Below are 20,944 nucleotides of genomic sequence, written 5' to 3'. Positions count from 1 at the left end.
CCCATCAGAATACCCATAAAGAACTGTTAAGCCTTTAGTAGAAGCTTCTGGATCAGAAAGATAGCTTTCCATAGAAACATAGAAATGATGGCAGAAAAAGACCAAACGGCCCACCCAGTCTGCCCAGCATGCTCCCACACTTATTTTCCCATACTTAACTGTTTCACCGACCACCAAGTTCAGGGCCCTTGTTGGTAACTGTTAGATTTGAATTTCCTGCCACCCCCTGTCGTTGATGCAGAGAGTAATGGTGGAGTTGCATCAAAGGTAAAGCATAAGGCTTAATGGTTAAGGGTAGTAACCGCCGCATCAAGCAAGTTACCCTGATGCTTGTTTATCCAGACTGCACAGATCAGTGCCTTGTTGGATATTGTCTGAATGTAAATCCTCTTTTCCACATTTCCCCCTGCAGTTGAAGCATAGAGCAACGCTGTTTATGCATTCAAAGTGAAGTATCAGGCTTAATTGGTTTAGGGTAGTAACCGCCACAATAAGCAAGTTTCCCCCATAAATTTCTTTAAGGTGGTATATGGAGTCTCTCCAATCACTCTTGGAAAATTCAAAATACGCAAATTCAATTGCCTTGACTTATTTTCCAGAGTCTCAATCCTCTTAGCTAGGGTATCTCTCTCTCTTACTGTGGCAGCTTTGAACTCCAAATTTCCAGACTCCTTCTCTTCCAAAGCATGAACTTTATCAGTAATCACATTTATCTGTTTTTGCATTTGAGAAGTAATTGTAGTACTTTGTAATATTGAATGTTCCAGTCTTGTATTAAAACCATTGAAGGTATTCACTATGCCTGCCATCATTTCCCACAAAGCGACAAGAGTTATAACCTGAGGGCGTTCAGGGACAACCAAAGGGACAAATTCGGGTACTCCTCCCGCAGGATTTTGCAGAGTTCCTCCCGAGGGTTCTTCCCCGATTACCCCTGGTCCTAGCCCGGTACCTGATATTACTTCGCCATTCGGTGTCCCTGGATTGTTTGTAGCCGCAAGTCCCGCTTCTCTCGGAGCTGCAGTTACAGCTGTTCCCTCTGCTAGCAATCCAGGAAGGTGTTCACCGATAAGCGGTCGTGCTGCAACACCATCTCAGCCCTCTGCGTCGGCCCTTGTCTTAGGTCTGGACTCAAGGATAACTCCTCCAAGGACAGAGACAGAGCTCTCTCCCCGTCTAGTCCAGCGGGATCCTCGTTCCTTGGAAAGTTTGTTGCCGGGCTAAGGAAGTTCGTGATTTCTTGTTGTCCCATTACTGAAGGTAAAGAGACCGAGGGGAAAACACGAATTTTCCCCTTTCTTTTTGCAGGCATTATTTCAAAAAAGAAGGTAATTTTCAGGAGCTTCAAGAATCCTGGCTTCCCGAGCCTCTCAGCATGCAGCCATCTTAGGAGCCCTCCCCCCACCTACAGGTTCTGGAAGATGTGTTTAATGAAGAGTTTTGCTAACTCTGTAGAGGAGGGCAATCCTGGTAGCGCTACAAAATGGGCCATTTTGGAGAAGCAGTCAACCGTGACCCAAATGGTGTTATTTCCGTTGGATGATAGCAGGTCCACAATGAAATCGGTTGCTATATGCGTCCATGGTTCATCCGGCGATGGTAGAGGCTGTAATAGGCCCCAAGGACGTCCAGGTGGTGGTTTTTGCTTGGCACAAACAGTGCAGGAACACACATAAGCTTGTTCGTCCTTTTTCATGGTTGGCCACTAATAGTATCTTGGTAACATAGCTAGGGTATGACTCTGTCCCGGATGGCCTGCCAGACGGGAATTGTGTGCCCACTTAAACAGTTTTTTCCTTAAATTTCTGGCGACCACTGTCTTCCCAGTGGGTAATGAGTGAGTGGCTGCGAGGACCACTCTTTTGGGAGCAATGATATGACGGGGTTCATCTGGCACATCCTGAGGGGAGAAGGATCGTGAAAGGGCATCAGCCCGAGTGTTCTTCTCTCCTGGATGATACTTCAGAAGGAAGTCAAATCTGTTGAAAAACAGAGACGATCTTGCTTGACGGTGATTGAGTCATTGAGCATGTCGAAGGTACTCCAGTGAGTAAATTGAAAGTGAGTAAGTTTGAAGAGAATTTGATTTATACTTCTTCATGGTTTCCTTTTATTTTTTCATGGTACTGTTTCATAGACGGCATCTTTTTGATTTGGAAGGGGACGGACATTCAATTTTTCCTATTTTTTGACTGGCTCAATACTTGCAGTGAGCATCTAAAATTTACCTATTCAATTGATTCTTCTATAATTTTGTTTTTGGACGTACAAGTTTATTTTCAACATGGAGTTTTTACCACCTCTATTTTCCGCAAAAGTACAGATCGTAATACCCTGTTGCGATTTGACAGCCATCATCCATCCGTTTTAAAAATGAACATTCCCGCTGGGCAATTGTTAAGACTTCGACGCTAAGCATCTGCTTAGCTTGATTTACAAAATCTGCTTAGATTCAGGGAGAGAGAGTACCATCACCGGGTCCTTCGCAAAGCATTTAAGAGAGCTTTGTATATGAATCGCGATTTTCTTTTTAATCCTCAAGTTAAGACAGTGGACACTTATATCAACTGCATTTTACCTTTTTCCACTCATGTTAACAGCATCACATCCATAATAAAACGTTACTGGTCCATGCTGGCTCTTCATGAAGTTTTTGATTGTCCCTTACGGTTTTCTTTTTGTCAGTTCACTCTCATTTTCAAGACAGCCCTTCCTTAGTTTTAAAAAAATTTTCAGGCCATCAACCATGTGGACATTGTTCTGATTGCCCTCATGTCATTCCCACTTCTATTTTTGAAGATCCTATTACTCATAGAAAATTCCATCTCAATTTTTCCACCCCATGTCAATCATGGGGAGTAATTTATGTGATCTTTTGCCCTTGCCCTTGCCCTAAACTATATGGTAAAACTACCAGACAAGTTAAAACAAGAATTGTAGAACATCGTTCTAATAATCGTACTGGCCGTGAAACGGCGCCTTTGGTCACACACTGGCAATCGGCAGGGCATTCAGAAAATGATTTAAAATTTTTTGTCATTGACATGTTACTTCCACCCCTCCGTGGTGGTAATTTTTCTGAGATGTTGATGCAAAAAGAGCAAAAGTGGATTTTTAAATTAGATTGTCTCCATCCGAAGGGTTTAAATAATGAAATAGAGTGGCAGTATTTCATATAACTAGTCATACTATGTCTGGGATTAACACTGTTTTCATTACTGTATTGTTTGTCTGAGTTCTTATTGGTTAGGCTCTCTGTTCTCTGATTGGTGTAAAATTCTCGCGCCAAAGCCTTTTGCTTTAAACACCGAGTTCTGTCAACCCTTCCCGCTTTCCTTGCCTTGTCAGCTGTACGAGTACCATTCTGCAATTAAAGATATGCTTTATCGGCATAAATATTGACACTGTGTACCCCCCCCCCCCCACCCCTTGTGGTCCAGTTTTTACAAATGTGTAATTTTTGGTTTTTATGTTTCAGTTTCAAAAAATTTACCTTGTCCCTCCCGACGCAGCCTTCGGGCAAAACACGGGGTCCGTGTCGTGGGACCCTAAAGAGAACCATTTCAGTTTGGCATTTGAGCAATGGAGTTGCTGTATTAAAATAAAACAAAAATTGGTTTATTGCATTAATCCTAATTTTGGACCTTTAATTCTTTGCATTCCTTTGGCATTTGACAAAGATAGCAATTTTGAACATATTTTTAATTGCCAGCAAAATTGATATAGTAACATTATAATGCTGATTGACATCAGTGGTATTTGCAACCTGAAATGAGGACACCTCTCATTATACCTTGTACGTTTTATGAAAATTGTATGTAATGATAAGGTATATGTTTAGTATTGATTGTTAATTTATATTCCTGGGTTATCCCCTTATTGTCAGGGTATGAAGTTTAAATTATTCCCTGATGAAGCCACAGACTAGCGAACAAGGGCTTGTCAAGTTTGAGAAGTTGAAGTTTTGAAGAACTGTGATTCGTCAGGGTAGGGGGACATTGAGATTTTTAAAATTTTTGTCTTTTGATGTATGAGTCTGTATGGTATGTGAGTTTTTTGATAGGGTTAGCTGAGTGTCTGTGCAATTTGTGTGTGATTGATTTTATATAAATTGTATATTGTTTTAAGAACATAAGAAATTGCCATGCTGGGTCAGACCAAGGGTCCATCAAGCCCAGCATCCTGTTTCCAACAAAGGCCAAACCAGGCCACAAGAACCTGGCAATTACCCAAACACTAAGAAGATCCCATGCTACTGATGTAATTAATAGCAATGGCTATTCCCTATGTAAACTTGATTAATAGCAGTTAATGGACTTCTCCTCCAAGAACTTTTCCAAACCTTTTTTGAACCCAGCTACACTAACTGCACAAACCACATCCTCTGGCAACATATTCCAGAGCTTAAGTGTGCGTTAAGTGAAAAAGAATTTTCTACGATTAGTCTTAAATGTTCTACTTGCTTACTTCATGGAATGCCCCCTAGTCCTTCTATTATTTGAAAGTGTAAATAACCGATTCACATCTACTCGTTCAAGACCTCTCATGATCTTAAAGACCTCTATCATATCCCCCCTCAGCCGTCTCTTCTCCAAGCTGAACAGCCATAACCTCTTCAGCCTTTCCTCATAGGGGAGCTGTTCCATCCCCTTTATCATTTTGGTTGCCCTTCTCTCTACCTTCTCCATCGCAACTATATCTTTTTTGAGATGCGGCGACCAGAACTGTACACAGTATTCAAGGTGCGGTCTCACCATGGAGCGATACAGAGGCATTATGACATTTTCCGTTCTATTAACCATTCCCTTCCTAATAATTCATAACATTCTGTTTGCTTTTTTGACTGCTGCAGCACACTGAGCGACGATTTTAAAGTATTATCCACTATGATGCCTAGATCTTTTTCCTGGGTGGCAGCTCCTAATATGGAACCTAACATCGTGTAACTACAGCAAGGGTTATTTTTCCCTGTATGCATCACCTTGCACTTGTCCACATTAAATTTCAACTGCCATTTGGATGCCCAGTCTTCCAGTCTTGCAAGGTCCTTCTGTAATGTATCACAATCCGCTTGTGATTTAACTACTCTGAATAATTTTGTATCATCCGCAAATTTGATAACCTCACTCGTTGTATTCCTTTCCAGATCATTTATATCAACCTAATAAACGAAGGTTGACCGACGTGCCGCAAATGCGCAGTAGAGAGCAGCTCTACCGCGCATGCGAGCACGTCGGTCACAGTGTGCCTTTTAAAAATAAAAATGGTGCTGTAGGAGCGGCAGGAGCGGCGGCCCAAAGACCCGGAGCGGCGGCGGCGGCACCAGCCCAAAGACCCGGAGCGGCGGCGGCTGCACCGGCCCGAAGACCCGGAGCGGCGGGAGCGGCTCGAAGACCCGGGCTGGAGCGGCGGCCCGAAGACCCGGAGCGGCAGGAGCGGCGGCCCGAAGACCCGGAGCGGCGGCGGCATGCGGGCGAGGGAGGGAGGAAGTCTGTCCCTCCCTCGCGCGCATGCCGCCGCCGCTCCGGGTCTTCGGGCCGCCGCTCCTGCCGCTCCGGGTCTTCGGGCTGCCGCTCCCGCCGCTCCGGGTCTTCGGGCCGCCGCTCCTGCCGCTCCGGGTCTTCGGGCCGCTCCTGCCGCTCCGGGTCTTCGGGCCGCCGCTCCGGGTCTTCGGGCCGCCGCTCCCGGTCTTCGGCGGAGATCGACTGAGGGGAGGAGGGAGGGGGGAGAGAGGAGTGACTGAGGGGAGGAGGGAGGGGGGAGAGAAGAGTGACTGAGGGGAGGAGGGAGGGGGGAGAGAAGAGTGACTCAGGGGGAGGAGGGAGGGAGGAGTGACTGACTGAGGGGAGGGAGGAGTGACTGAGGGGAGGGAGGAGTGACTGAGGGGAAGAGGGAGGGGGGAGGGAGGAGTGACTGAGGGGAGGGGGGAGGGAGGAGTGACTCAGGGGAGGAGGGAGGGGGGGAGAGAGGAGTAACTGGGGGGAGGGGGGAGTGACTGAGGGGAGTGACTGGGGGAGGGGGAGATGGGAGTGACTGAGCGGAGGAGGGAGGGGGGGAGAGAGAGGAGTGACTGAGGGGAGAGAGTGGGGGAGGTGGGAGGGAGCATGAGGGGGAAGGAAATGATCCAAAAAAAAAATGTTAATGTAGCCCGTTTTAACGGGCTTAACGGCTTGTATATATATATTGAAAAGCACCGGTCCAAGTACTGATCCCTGAGGCACTCCACTGTTTACCCTTTTCCACTGAGAAAATTGACCATTTCATCCTACTCTCTGTTTCCTGTCTTTTAACCAGTTTGTAATCCACGAAAGGACATCGCCTCCTATCCCATGACTTTTTAGTTTTTTTAGAAGCCTCTGAAAATCCTGGGGAGTTTAAGTTCCTACATATGAATAAACATTGTTTTGTAAAATCCTTTAAATTACATTAAGGGGTCTCATATTGCTTATTATTAGATGCACTAAGCTATCTCTCTGCATAAGAATGTTGTTTAGTATTTGCATAATTTTTTTGTCTGCCATACATGTATGTTTTCTTTTACTGTATTGTATCCATAAGTACACACACACTCTTATACACATATATATGTAGTTGTTTGATTTTATGTCTTTTAACACAAGATAGTTTCATGACACATATATTAATTTTTTAAAAAAAATTTTTTATGTATGTGATTTTTTTATGTATGTGGTTTAATATTCATATGTATGTGTTTTAATTGTTTGTATGTCCATTTTTAGTTGCCCCTGAGGCAGCTCTGTGCAAGGGAGCGAAACTCGGCCAGAGTCGGGCATTTTAATAAAGGGCTTGTTATCATCCGATTCCTGTTGTCGTCACTGTTACACAGCTCACTGGATCGGCTACCGCTTTGTTTTTTGGGTCCTAAGCTATAGAAGGAATGTCATTTAATTGTTTATTTAGACAATAACATGCAAGGTGGGACATGAATGACTCTTGAGCCTTTCACATGCATATCTCCAGTTCAAAGCTGGATTAGTTAGTAGTAACAAAAGTGATTACTATCTGAAAGTTATTTAGTGGCCTATGTAAAACAATTTGATGGTCTCAATCTAGTTCCTAATGGCAGTTGTCCATATCAGAAAAACAGCCTTGTCTCAGTTTGATACTATTTGACAAACGTATTGGCAGTATCAGCAGAGTATCAGCAGAGAAGCCAAATATTTCACAGGCATGTGCTCTCACCCCTAGAGGTGGTTCCTTCAGAACAAGACTGAGGGGCACTGGTAGGATCTCATGGGGGAGTCTTGCACTGCCAGTGCTGTGAATAACTGGATAATTTCCAGTGCTATAAATGTGGCAACTTTCAAAAGCAATGGCACACAACAGGATGTATCTCATGGGATATTACCCTGCCTTGGTATACTTTGAGCCATAAACTGAAGCTTCTTGCTCCTGAAAAGTGTTATTACCCCATGAAAAACAGCGACCTACTCTAATATTGCTGTCATAAAACATGCTGTGTTGTTTAACAAAAAAATTGTAAGAACATTTTTATAGTTAAACAAGTTAGATATTCTTCCATTATGAAAAATGTTAATTTTAGAAGGATTAGCATATCTGCTAGGAAACCAGGTTCCAGCTGTGGGAATAATAGAGAGGTCCTCTTTTTCTTGCTTTCAGTTTTATTTTCTTCTCTTCCACTATCTTTCTTTCACACTTCAATATTTCTCTCCCTCTCTTGCGATAAGTATAAAATGAAGTTTTTTTCTATTTATTACTACTGGTAATTTAAGAAATACATAAAGCTGTACAAAGTAGGGAGAATGTCCTACAGAGGATTAACAACTCCAAGGTTTTGCATCGTTACGTTTTCATTGTAGAATAAAATGAATGCTTACTGTTTCCTTTCTTTTCCTAGATTTCCAGTTTCCTATTCACATTGCAGCTGTGAAGCAAGATCATGACTTCCTTGACAAAGACCATATAGAACCCCTTTGCAGGTAAAATAAAAGCCCACTTGTAACTTCTTTCCAGCAGTACAGCATGAGGAAAACTGAGTGCACTTGGCCAGCATATGTTCAAAGGAATCAACAAAATATAGCTTTTAGATGTTCTTTACAAAAAGAGTATCTTAGGGGTAGCTTGTGGCTATTTGTTACCTAATATCAGAGGAGAAAGGGGGAAGCACTGGGAGAGGGAAAAGGGAGCAGTGGCGCATAACATGCCTGAGCAGGGTTAGGGCAAAGGCAAATTTGCAAAAGAATGCTGTTGGCATTTCTGCGTCCAACTAATAGGAGTACACATTACCTATTTGTTCTTTAGATTTTCCAAGAATTTGTTGTAGCTTATCTTTTTTTTTTAACCCAGCAATAATTAGTAAATAATGTCATTTTAGGGACACAATATATAGTAGCAAGGAAATGTAGAAAAGTTTGGAAATTTCAGATGTTTTCTTAAAGCTTAAGAAACATGCAAAATCTGCATTCTACAGCAGCTCAGAAATTTTGTTTCTTGCATATTTACTAATTGTGTGAATTATGATATATCGTTTAAGGAGGTCACGTGATGTGGTGATTTGGGACAGATGCTGATCCTGGAACTCTCAGAGCCATCCCCCCCCAGAATCATTAAATCTGCCGTTATCCACTAGACCTTTTTTACTATTTTACCAGGGCAAGCCTTATATATGTTGGTAGATCAATATGGGGCAGATTTTCAAAGACCTACGCCCGCCGGGCCTATTTTCAAAAGGCCCGGCGGCGCACGTAAAGACCTGGGATGCGTGTAAGTCCCAGGGCTTGAAAAAAGGGGCGGGGCCAGAGGCCTCCGATAGAGTGGCCATTGCAGCTCTGTCGGAGGATCGCGTGCCGGTGTGCACAACCTGCGCCTGACTCCAGGAAGGCGCAAAAGGTGAAATAAAGATTGTGGGGAAGGTTAGGGGAAGGGGTGGGAAGGTTAGGTTAGGGGGAAGGGAACAGAGGAAGGCAGCACGGCTCGGCATGTGCAAGGTGCACAATTGTGCACCCCCTTGCGCGCGCCGATCCTGGTTTTTATAACTTGCGCGCGCAAGTTATTAAATTGGGTGTACACGTGCACGCACCAGGTAGCACGCGCGCATGTTATAAAATCTACCCCTATATGAATAAGTCTCCGTGGATTATTCCCGTTAAAGATGCAAAAAAAGAGAAAGAAAAGCCAAAGCAGACAAAAGACAAAATGGCGGCTGCCCACACGACTGCACAAGGGCCTACCTTAAGCGCAGATCTTAATTGCAGAGATGTCGGAAGCGGTGGTGTCGGCGCTAACAGGAAAACTCGCTTCCCATCTCGGAGCAAATTGCAGATCTCAAGAATACCTTCTCAGAAATTGGGCCAAGAATTGAGCATGCAAAGGGAAGGATTTCTCTAGTTCAAGATGACACGATCACATTGCAATGGCAAGTAACTGCTCTGGAAAAACAATCAGCCTGGAGAACAGGTCTCGCTGAGACAATGTCAGGATAATTGGTATTCCAGAAGAGATTGAAGATCGGAATCTGGCTTCTTTCCTCAAGAAGTGGTTAGTGGAAGCATTGAATATTACAGAATTTCAGGGAGTGTTAACGATAAAGAGGGCCCATTGTCTTGGAAGCAAGAGAGAAGATGAGTCCAGATCTCGGGTGACGATTGCTAAATTTAAGAACATAAGAACATTCCTATACTGGGTCAGACCAAGGGTCCATCAAGCCCAGCATCCTGCTTCTAACAGTGGCCAATCAAGGCCATATGTACTTGGCAAGTACCCAAAAACCAAGTTTATTCCATGTTACCGTTGCTAGTAATAGCAGTGGCTATTTTCTAAGTCAACTTAATAGCAGATAATGGACTTCTCCAAGAACTTTTCCAATCCTTTTTTAAACACAGCTACACTAACTGCACTAACCACAACCTCTGGCAACAAATTCCAGAGTTTAATTGTGCGTTGAGTGAAAAAGAACTTTCTCCTTTTAAATGTGCCACATGCTAACTTCATGGAGTGCCCCCTAGTCTTTCTAAATGAACAATGTAAAAAGCATTTGTGTTTTAAGTGTTCCTTTTGTTGTCTCTGACTGAATAAATTTGTGGTTTAATGTATCGAACAGTGATTAAGTGCTCATGCCACACATCTCCTTTTTTATGATATTTATCTACATGTGTATGTTTACACCGCAGCATATTGGTCTCTACATGGGCTGTCTCTCTCATTAACTCTGCCCAAACTCCTCCCGCTTGCATAGCAAATTTCACATTTGCATGCTAACGCGCATTGTGCTATTTACCTCGCGCATTACGGCATTAACGCAAAATGATAAATGACCCAGAAAGTATGCCCTGCAGTTTCCGGCAAAACTGCATATTTGGCATCAAGGAAAGATGCAGGTTTTTTGACCAAGTGGAAGCTGCAAATATCTTCATTGAATCGATATGATTACTATCAGCTATAAGAGGCTAAAAGCTGGATTTTAAAATGCCTGCGCGTGTAAACCCTAGTACGCGCACAAGTGCCAGGCGTCTTCAAAGGGAAGGGACAGGAAGGGGTGGGACGGGAAGGAGGCTAGCCGGGACAGCGGCCATTAGCCGCTGTCCAGGGAAAGTGCGCACCATCAGCCGGCCAGCGTGCATAAATTACTTCTGCTCCCGAGGAGCAACAAGTAATAAAACAAAAAATTAAGCCAAGGTATGTTACCTTTAGGGGTTGGGGAGGGAGGGGAATGTGAAGGAAGATTACGCAGTGGGTTAGGGAAGTTCCCTCCCAGTCCGCTCTTTAACTGGGGAAGGCCTGATTGCGTTGCCGCATGGACTTTGCACAAATTCACCCCCCCCCCCCCCAATGCGTGCACGCGGATTACAAAATCTGGCCTGCATGTGTGCACGGCCACCCGATTTTATAATATGTGCACGCCGGCACAACCAGCGTGTCCAGGTGCGTGCGCTAGGAACCACACATACATGGGCACATGTGCGCATGTTATAAAATCTACCCCTAAATGAACAGGAACATAAGATATTATATTATCTTGATCTGAAAGTTTTCAGTTTTTGCTATGATTTTTGAATATAGTTTACTGAGGCTCCTGAGTTTATTTTACCTGGAGACAGGCAGTCACGCCAGAGGTGACTGCCTTGGGACAGAGATGAACTAGCTGGACTTAGAGGATGTGCTTAGCATGGATCTGTCTTGAAGACTATTGGTACATTAATATATAGAAGTCACTTCTTCCTACAGTTTTCAGTGGAGCTTGAAAACATGAGACTATTTCTCCCCTTAACCAAGTTTCTTGGTTTTGCTTACAATTATTTTTAAGTTTTAAGTTTCTTTTTGCAAAGTCAGCATTTATAATTTTAAAGGGGGAAGAAATGTATTGGGAAGTAAAAGAAATACTGAAGTGTATTTGAGGAATGGCACTCATTCACATCAATACCTACCTCATGCTCAGTAGCGAGCATTGCTTTCACAAGGAGAGAAAAAAGGGGGGAGGGGAAGGTAGATGGAAGATGGGGGACACGTCCATATTACCAGTTACAGTAGTGTTAAACAGGGAGAACATTTCTAGATATGAGCTTTGGGGGATAATAATGGGACGATATGAGGAACTAAAGGGTTCACTGCACAGGCTGGGGTGTAGTGAATTCAGGAAAGGATCAGAACATAAAGTGGAAACCTTTTTTCAGAGGTCTGGGGACACAGGTTAAATATATTTCTTAGAACGTAGCAGAGTCTGATTCACCTATTAAGAGGGAGAAAGTAATGACCCATATACATAAAATGCAAGATAGTGTAGTTTTCTTGCAAGAAACATATATGAGAGACCAGGAACATTAAACAAAAACAACTATGTAAGCATTGCTGGAACCAAGTTTTTTATTCTTCTGGAATGACTAAAAAGAATGGAGTGTCAATTTTGGTACATAAGAAGGTGGCGTTCAATTTAGAAAATGTACAAACTGATGCAGAAGGTAGATACGTGCTGGTTAAGGGTCAGCTCAATAGGCTTATAGTTCTGTTGGTGTTTGTGTATGCCCCTAATCAACATGACCATCAGTTTTTCACCAGATTAGTTAAGGTTGTTGTGGACATGGGACCTGCATCACTCATATTTATTTATTTTATTTACTTATCAGGTTTTATATACCGTCATTAAGAACATATTCCATCACAATGGTTTACAAATTACTTAAAATTCAAAAATAATAATAAAAGATTGATTCTTCAATGTCAACTCAGAGTCAGTGGGTGGTGACCTTAAATATGTTGCAGACCCCATGCTAGATAGGAGCATAAGCTCGTAAAATGGGTCAAGATAAAGGAATCCCCTTCTTGTGTGCCAGTCTTAATGCTATTGATATTATGTTATTGGTACTGCGTCTTGAAGAACGAGATTATATGCACTCTGCAAGAGCTCATTCTTCTTTATCAAGGACTGACTACCTTTTAGTATCTGAGGAACTTTTCCATCGCGTTGGTAAAGCATCAATTGGGAGTTTAGTGATCTCAGAATATTGCCCGGTAGAATGTCTCTTTTTTAAACATCGAGATACCAATACGGTTTTAAATGGAGAATGCCTTTGTGGCTGAATAATGACCATGAATTTCATATATTCCTTCAGGAAAAATGGAAGTTTTTTAAATTAAATAATGAGACCCACAAGGCTGACCCGATATGTTTTTGGGAAACCTCTAAGGCACTTCTCTGAGGGGAAATCATTAGTTATGTAAGTATGTGGGAAAAAAAAAGCTTCATCGGGATATTTTCGATTTAGAAAACCAATTGCAATATTGCAAAATACAGATGGCTCAGACAGGTATTCAAGAATGGGCAGGCAAATTTAGGACAGCACAAAAGGTACTTAATGATTTAATCCACCAAAAATCTATTCACTCATTGTTTATGTTTAAACATAAATTGTTTCAGTTTGGCAATAAATCGAGGAACATGTAGCTAATTTAGCTAAAGCATAAAGGCAAGCAAAAAGGGGTCATTCATGATGATTGAGGACATACAGTAACCTCTTCTCATGCAACAGGAGAGATTTAAAACATTTTGTTAAACATTGTATACTGCTGAGTCTACTAACACTGAGATCAAAGATAGATTTTTCTCTGGCCTAGTATTCCCACGAGGGTATGAAGAGGTGTTCAGATTAAATTCAAACATAACAGTGCAAGAAATCAAACAGGTGATTCAAGGACTCCCTAATAGTAAATCTCCAGGTCCAGACATCCTCCCACCTATGTTTTATAGGATACTTCAGAGTACTGTGGTTTTACCATTGCATGCAGTATATTCTAGTATGATAGGAAACAAATTTATGCCAGAGTTGATGAAACTGGCTGCCATAACGGTCCTACCGAAGCCGGGGAAAGATCCTCTGAATCCAGCTTCCTATAGACCAATATCTCTCTTAAACCAGGATGTTAAAATATATGCTAAAATAATTGCTAACAGGTTAAAATTATTTATGCCAAAAATTATATTTCCAGAACAAACAGAATTTGCAAATGACAGGAAATCATCTAATAACATCAGAAGACTGATAATGTCTTTAGACGCCTATACATTTTTTTGGATATCAGAATCCTATCAAAGTCAGCTTTGATGCAGAAAAAGCATTCGATAAGGTGTCATGGGATTTCTTAGCTTTCACTTTGGCTAACTTTGGTTTCTCAGGGCAGATTTATGTGCTATATAAAGACCCGAAAGCATTTGTTACAGTTAATGGCTCTTCCTCAGATGCCCCCTGTCCCCACTGCTTTTTATTCTTACCATGGAACCTTTGATAATTCACATAAAGCAAGACATAGGTATTACGGGAGTGAAAATTGTTCAAATAGAAACAAAGTTAATGCTTTTTGCTGATGACATCTTGATGACTTTGACTCATGCTAAAGAGTCATTACTGAATACCTTGACTATTATTGAAGAATTCAGAACTTTCTCACAGGACAAGCAGGATGGTAGTCCTCACATATGGGTGACATCACAGGATGGAGCCCAATCATGGAACACTTTTGTCAGAGTTTCTAGAACTTTGACTGGCACCTACTGGACATGCCCAGCATGGCACTAAACCTGCAGCCAGCAGGGGTCCCCCTTCAGTCTTCTTTTTTCCGCGCAGCAGTAGCCACGTGGGTTAAGGAGCTCCACAGAGATTCCTCAAGGAATTACTAAAATCTTTCATACCCCACAGGGGTCCCTCCTTCGAATTTTTGACTCCGCAGTACTCCGGTAAGTTTTTACCCGTTTTCGGTCGATTCCCATCGAGTTTGGCCCTCGCGGCCTACTGGCCGTCGACCGTACCGCGGCTAAATTTTTCAAAGGCCATGGTGTCGGGGTTCCGTCGGTGCCCGGACTGTACTCGCACCATGTCCATACCAGACCCGCATAAAGTCTGTGTAATGTGACTCGGGAGCGAGCATGATGTCCTGACTTGCACCAAATGTGCCTTAATGACACCAAAAGGTCGCAAGGCCAGAATGGAGAAAATGGAACTTCTCTTCGATTCTCAAACTCCGACGCCGTCTATTGCATTGATGACATCTGAACCGGCACCGTCCACTTCGCGCCAGTATCAGCCACTGGCCTGTGACCGTCCGGCGTCGACGACTTCTCGGCCTTCAACTACCTCTACTCCCCCTCAGGACCGAGGGGATTGTAGAGAGAAACATCGGCATCGACTCCGGAAGTCTCAGACCATCAATGAATGAAAATCATCGACCTTACCATGGTCCAAGCTGCCATCGAAGAAACCCCATCCAGAAAAGGCACCGACCCTTTCTGCGACTGGGTCACCGAGGCAACCCTCACCTGGACGGGTATCGGGAGCTGCGACTCCGCCTTTAACGGTGGTCCCTCCGGCTATGCCTCTGCCTCCTTCTTCCCTTCCGGGGTCGGGGCTGCTTGCTCCAGGTCTCCATGAAGAACTGGACTGGATGGTTCAGGAGGCCATCGATAAGGCAATGCACAGACTCCAAGGTCCCCCGGCACCGAAATCGATGCCGGTTGCAGAACCGACCATCGATCCCATTCCGGCAGCATTGGCACAGCTGCTCTCGAAGATGGAAGCGCTCATAGCCACTTTTCCACCGATGGATCCTGGGTCACCGATGGCTCCGGTGCCTTCCCCGCTTACCCTGTCATCGGGAGGGGAAACACCGTTCCGTATTCCTCCATCGGGAATCCTTCCGATGCCTCACCCATCGATGCCGATGCACCCATCGGCGCCACCAATTCATCCATCGATGCCCTCGATGCCTGCACTGGTGCCCTCGATGCCTTCATCGGTGCCTCCAGTACTTCCCTCGATGCCTTCAGATCCTAGACCAGGACCTTCAGGAATACCATCGTCCCATTCTTCTCAGGTTCCTACAGGGACAGGGGCTGATCCCTATGACATCTGGACTGACGATTCATCTCAAGACACCGATGATTTACCATCGCCACCTTCTACTGAAAGTAGGAAGCGTTCTCCTCCAGAGGACTTGTCCTTCATAAATATTGTGAAAGAAATGTCTGAATTGGTTCCCTTCCAATTACAGACTGAGCAAGATGATAGGCACCAAATGATGGAGCTGTTACAATTCCTGAATGCTTCCAAGGAAATAACCTCCATCCCTATTCACCAGGTTCTTTTGGATCTCCTCAAAAAGAACTGGGAACACCCTGGTTCTCTTGCTCCAGTCAACAGAAAAGCTGATACCACTTATTTGGTCCACTCAGCCCCAGGATTCCAGAAACCTCAGCTGGATCACCAATCTGTGGTTGTAGAATCTGCTGAAAAGAGGGCAAAAAGATCAAAACCCCATTCTTCCTTTCCCCCAGGTAAGGAACAGAAATTCCTGGATGCCATTGGCCGGCGTATCTTCCAGGGATCAATGCTTATCTCTCGGATCGCTTCCTACCAGCTGTATATGACCCAGTACAACAAGGTCGCATTCAAACAGATACAGGACTTTGCAGAGTCCCTGCATCAGCAATTCCAGGAACAGCTTCAAACCCTGGTACACAAGGGTTTCGAGGCACGGAAGCATGAAATAAGATCCTCTTATGATATCTTCGACACCGCTTCCAGGGTATCTGCGACTGCTGTTTCGGCAAGAAGGTGGGCCTGGCTTAAGTCTTCGGACTTGCACCCTGAAGTACAAGATAGATTATCTGATCTTCCCTGCATAGGAAACAATCTGTTTGGCGAACAGATTCAGCGGACGGTGGCAGAACTCAAGGAACATCATGAGACCCTTTGCTAGCTCTCTCTGATGCCCTCTGAGTATTCCTCCAAACAGCCTTTCAGGAAGAATACTAAAAAGTCATTCTTCCGTCCAAAGAAGTCCTATCCACCACCGTCTAGAACTCGTTCCATGAGACCTTTCCAAAAGGCCCAATCTCGTCAATTGCGGAAACAAAAGCCGCAGACAGCTCCTCAGCCTGGCCCTGCTTCCGGCTTTTGACTCCTGCATAGAGAGCAGCAGCCAGTTTCCACTGCCTCAGATACCAGTGGGAGGTCGATTGTGCCATTTCAACAACAGGTGGCACACAATCACCTCAGACCAGTGGGTCCTTGCCATAATCTCGCAGGGTTATCACCTGAACTTTCTCTCCATCCCACCGGACTCCCCATCTCTACCGACGTGGAGAACATCCGACCACTCACTTCTCCTGGAGCAGGAGGTCTCTCTCCTCCTCCAGTCCAGAGCAATAGAGCCAGTGCCCTACTCCCAACATGGCCTAGGATTCTATTCCTGGTACTTTCTAATCCCCAAAAAATTAGGCGGCGTTCGTCCAATTCTGGACCTATGCGCCCTCAACAAGTACCTCCACCAAGAAAAGTTCAAGATGGTGACCTTGGGTTCCCTCCTTCCTCTTCTGCAAAAAGGAGACTGGCTCTGCTCTCTCGATCTCCAAGTCGCGTACACACACATTGCGATAACTCCATCTCATCGCAGGTTCCTGAGATTTCTGGTAGGCCCCAAGCACTATCAGTACCGAGTGCTACCATTCGGCCTGGCATCTGCACCACGAGTCTTCACCAAGTGCCTTGTAGTAGTAACAGCCTTCCTCAGGACTCAAGGTGTTCACATCTACCCCTATGCTAGACGATTGGTTGATCAGGGCTCCCACTCAGCAAGCTGCTTGTCGTCCCTATGTCTTACTTTACACACTCTGATTTCGCTAGGATTTCTCATCAATTACGCGAAATCCTGCTTAGTCCCATCTCAAACTTTATCATTCATAGGGGCAGACTTGGACACCTTGCAGGCAAAGGCATTTCTGCCTCGACAGCGAGCTCTCACTCTCATCTCTCACACACCAGCTACAATCTCAGCACCGCACGACTGCACGCCACTTCCTCATCCTGCTGGGACACATGGTGTCCTCAGAACAGGTTACCCCAATGGCCCGCTTGGCCATGAGAGTCATGCAGTGGACTCTAAGGTCACAATGGACTCAGTCCGTCCAATCTCTATCTACCATTGTCCACATCACCGACTCACTTCGTCAGTCTCTAGCCTGGTGGCAAAATCAGATCAATCTCCTCCAAGGCCTGCCCTTCCAGGCTCCGACCCTCAAATAATTCTCACCACCGATGCTTCCAACCTCGGCTGGGGAGCCCATGTCGCTGATTTGCAGACACAAGGAACTTGGTCTCCAGAGGAAGCCAAACACCAAATCAATTTCCTGGAGCTGCGAGCAATCAGATATGCTCTCAGGGTATTTCAGGATCACCTTTCCAACCAGGTCATCCTCATTCAGACGGACAACCAGGTGGCCATGTGGTACATCAACAAACAGGGAGGGATGAGCTCCTACCTACTGTATCAGGAGGCTTCACAGATATGGGCGGAGGCCTTCTCCCATTTGATGTACCTCAAGGCCACCTACTTGCTGGGAGTGGACAATGTGTTGGTGGACAAGCTGAGTCACGCCTTTCAACCACACGAGTGGTCCCTCAACCCCACTGTAGCGGACTCAATATTCCAACGTTGGGGTTACCCCCACATAGACCTCTTTGCGTCACCTCAGAACCACAAAGTAGAGAACCTTTGCTCTCTCACTCGCAGCCAACACTCTCAGCCAAGAGATGAGTTCTCCCTCTCATGGGCAACTGGTCTTCTATATGCATTCCCTCCACTTCCACTTCTCTCGAAGACTCTCATGAAGTTAAGTCAGGACAAGGGACGCATGATCCTGATAGCAGCTCACTGGCCTCGCCAAGTATGGTTTCCAGTACTTCAGGACCTCTCCATTCGCAGGCACATTCCTTTGGGAAAGGACCCACTTCTGATCACTCAGAACGACGGGTGCCTACGCCAACCCAATCTTCAGGCCTTGTCTCTGGCGGCCTGGATGTTGAAAGGTTAATTCTTCAGCCACTTAACCTTTCGGAGCCAGTTTCCTGTGTCCTGATTGCTTCACGGAAGCCTTCCACGAGAAAATCTTATCTTTACAAATGGAACCAGTTTAAATCATGGTATTCTTCTCAATCCCTTGATCCCTTTACCTGTTCCACCACGAAGTTTCTAGACTATCTCTGGCACTTGTAGGAATCAGGTCTAAAAACCTCCTCCATCAGAATGCATGTTAGTGCGGTAGCCGCCTTCCATAGAGATGTCGGGGATGTTCCTATTTCAGTACAACCCCTCGTAACACGTTTTCTGAAGAGCTTGCTTCACCTCAAGCTTCCTCTGCACCCTCCGGCCCCTTCTTGGGACATCAATCTGGTTTTGGGTCGGCTCAGGAAACCACCATTCGAGCCTATCCAATCTTGTGATCTTCGCTATCTCACATGGAAAGTGATCTTTCTTTTGGCAATAACATCTGCTCGCAGAGTTAGTGAGTTACAGGCCCTAGTTACCTATCCGCCTTACACTAAACTTCTGCAGGACTGGGCAGTACTCTGCACTCACCCTAAGTTCTTACCTAAGGTAGTATCGGACTTTCACATTAATCAATCCATTATACTACCTACCTTCTTTCCCAGGGCCCACTCCAGTCCAGGAGAAGCAGCTCTGCATACCTTTGACTGTAAACGGGCTCTAGCGTTTTATCTAGACCGTACACCTGCCCAATTGTTTGTCTCTTTCCATTCCATCAAATTGGGGCAGCCTGTGGGTAAGCAGACTCTCGCCTCCTGGTTAGCGGACTGCATATCTTTTTGCTATCAGCAAACAGGCATTCCACTTCAAAACCGTGTTAAAGCACACTCTGTGAGGGCCATGGCGACTTCAGTAGCACACCTACGCTCTGTGCCGCTTCCTGACATTTGCAGGGCTGCTAAATGGAGTTCTCGCCATACCTTTATAGCCCATTATTGCTTAGACAAAGCCGGAAGACAAGATTCCCATCTTCGGCCAATCTGTCTTGCTCAACCTTTTCGCAACTTGACGTACCAACATCCTTCCACCTTCCCGTTAGGGTTCAGGATGCCCTCTACCAAATTTCACCCCTCCTAGTGCCTATTGCACATCTGGGTACATTTGGTGCATTTCTCGGACATCCTCAGCTCGGTACTCACCCATATGTGAGGACTACCATCCTGCTTGTCCTGTGAGAAAGCAAATGTTGCTTCCCTGTAACAGGTGTTCTCACAGGACAGCAGGATGTTAGTCCTCACGAAACCCTCCCGCCGCCCCGCGGAGTTGGGTTTGTAATATTTTCTTATTTTATTTTTCGGCACTTCCTGTAGCTTTAAACAAGACTGAAGGGGGACCCCTGCTGGCTGCAGGTTTAGTGCCATGCTGGGTATGCCCAGTAGGTGCCAGTCAAAGCTCTAGAAACTTTGACAAAAGTGTTCCGTGATTGGGCTCCATCCTGTGATGTCACCCATATGTGAGGACTAACATCCTGCTGTCCTGTGAGAACACCTGTTACAGGTAAGCAACATTTGCTTTCTCTGGTCTAAAATTAGATTTGACTAAGTTGGAGGTAATGGATATTGGATTAAAATCAAATTAGATGTGTTTTCCTTTAAAATGGGCAAGCAATACTATTAAATATTTGGGCATATATAATCAGTGTAAAGTAAAAGATTGGTTTCCAATTAATATAGGCCCAATAATCCAAGAATTTTGAAGGAAACTCACAAGTTGGGCATCATTACTTCTGTCCCTGTGTGGCAGAATTGCATTAATAAATGGTACTGATACCAAAACTGATGTATGTCCTGCAGATGATACCAGTTATACTTTCTGAAAAAGAAGTTAAGCTTATTTATGCTCTCTGTTCAAAATGTTTCTGGATGGGAAAAAAGGCTAGATTACCAATAGCTTGTTTAATTATTCCCAAACTGGACGAAGGAACAGAGTTTCCTAATATTCAATATTATAATGTAGCACGTATTATGATTTATGTTAAAGAATGGATCATAGGGAGATGAGATGATCAGTTAATGGAAATAGAAGCACAGTTTGTTGCTCCGTTGAGTTTGGGATATCTTTTTCATGCTGTAAATGAGAATCCCCTTGTTCATGTTTTGGAATCTACTCTCTATCAGATGGCTCGAAAAGGGTGGAAGTATGTCCACTCTTTCACAGGGTTACCGTGACGTAAATCATACTGTATACCTTTAATGGGAAATCTGGGTTTTATACCAGGAAATATGCATAGAATATATGATATACTGACACAACAAGGCAAGGGTATTTCCAATCCTTTATTAACATATCAAAGAAAGAAATACATTCCTTTGATTGCTGTAAAACACACCTGAAATTTAGTAATAACAATCATTTAACGTTTCTGCAATTAAGAAGTTACAATCATATTTACACTCTCCTAGTGATAGACCTCTCACTAACGGGAGGTTTCAACGTTTCTTACATCTGTATAGGAGAAGAGTATTTAAAATCACAATTATATATATCTTCATGATAACTCAGTTTATGGGGTATTTCAGATATTGGCTGACATATGGTCTATGGATCTACAGATCACTCTGTATAAGGATGACCTATTTGCCTGTTCGTCTCG

The 20,944-nt window shown here is 44.4% G+C and overlaps 1 protein-coding gene across 2 annotated transcripts in view; it reads left to right on the top strand.

Annotated features, from left to right (window-relative positions):
• The window catches only part of STARD13 (StAR related lipid transfer domain containing 13), a 336,460-nt gene that overhangs the window by 196,483 nt on the left and 119,033 nt on the right, over positions 1 to 20,944 (top strand). For both annotated transcript variants that reach the window (XM_029602676.1, XM_029602677.1), the window contains exon 3: positions 7,880 to 7,961. In XM_029602676.1, coding sequence (XP_029458536.1) covers positions 7,880 to 7,961 — 82 coding nt within the window. The remainder of the gene's footprint in view (positions 1 to 7,879; positions 7,962 to 20,944) is intronic.

This window comes from Rhinatrema bivittatum, chromosome 5 (assembly GCF_901001135.1).
Source record: "Rhinatrema bivittatum chromosome 5, aRhiBiv1.1, whole genome shotgun sequence".
NCBI lineage: Eukaryota > Metazoa > Chordata > Amphibia > Gymnophiona > Rhinatrematidae > Rhinatrema > Rhinatrema bivittatum.
This window is presented reverse-complemented; position numbering and strand designations above follow the sequence as displayed.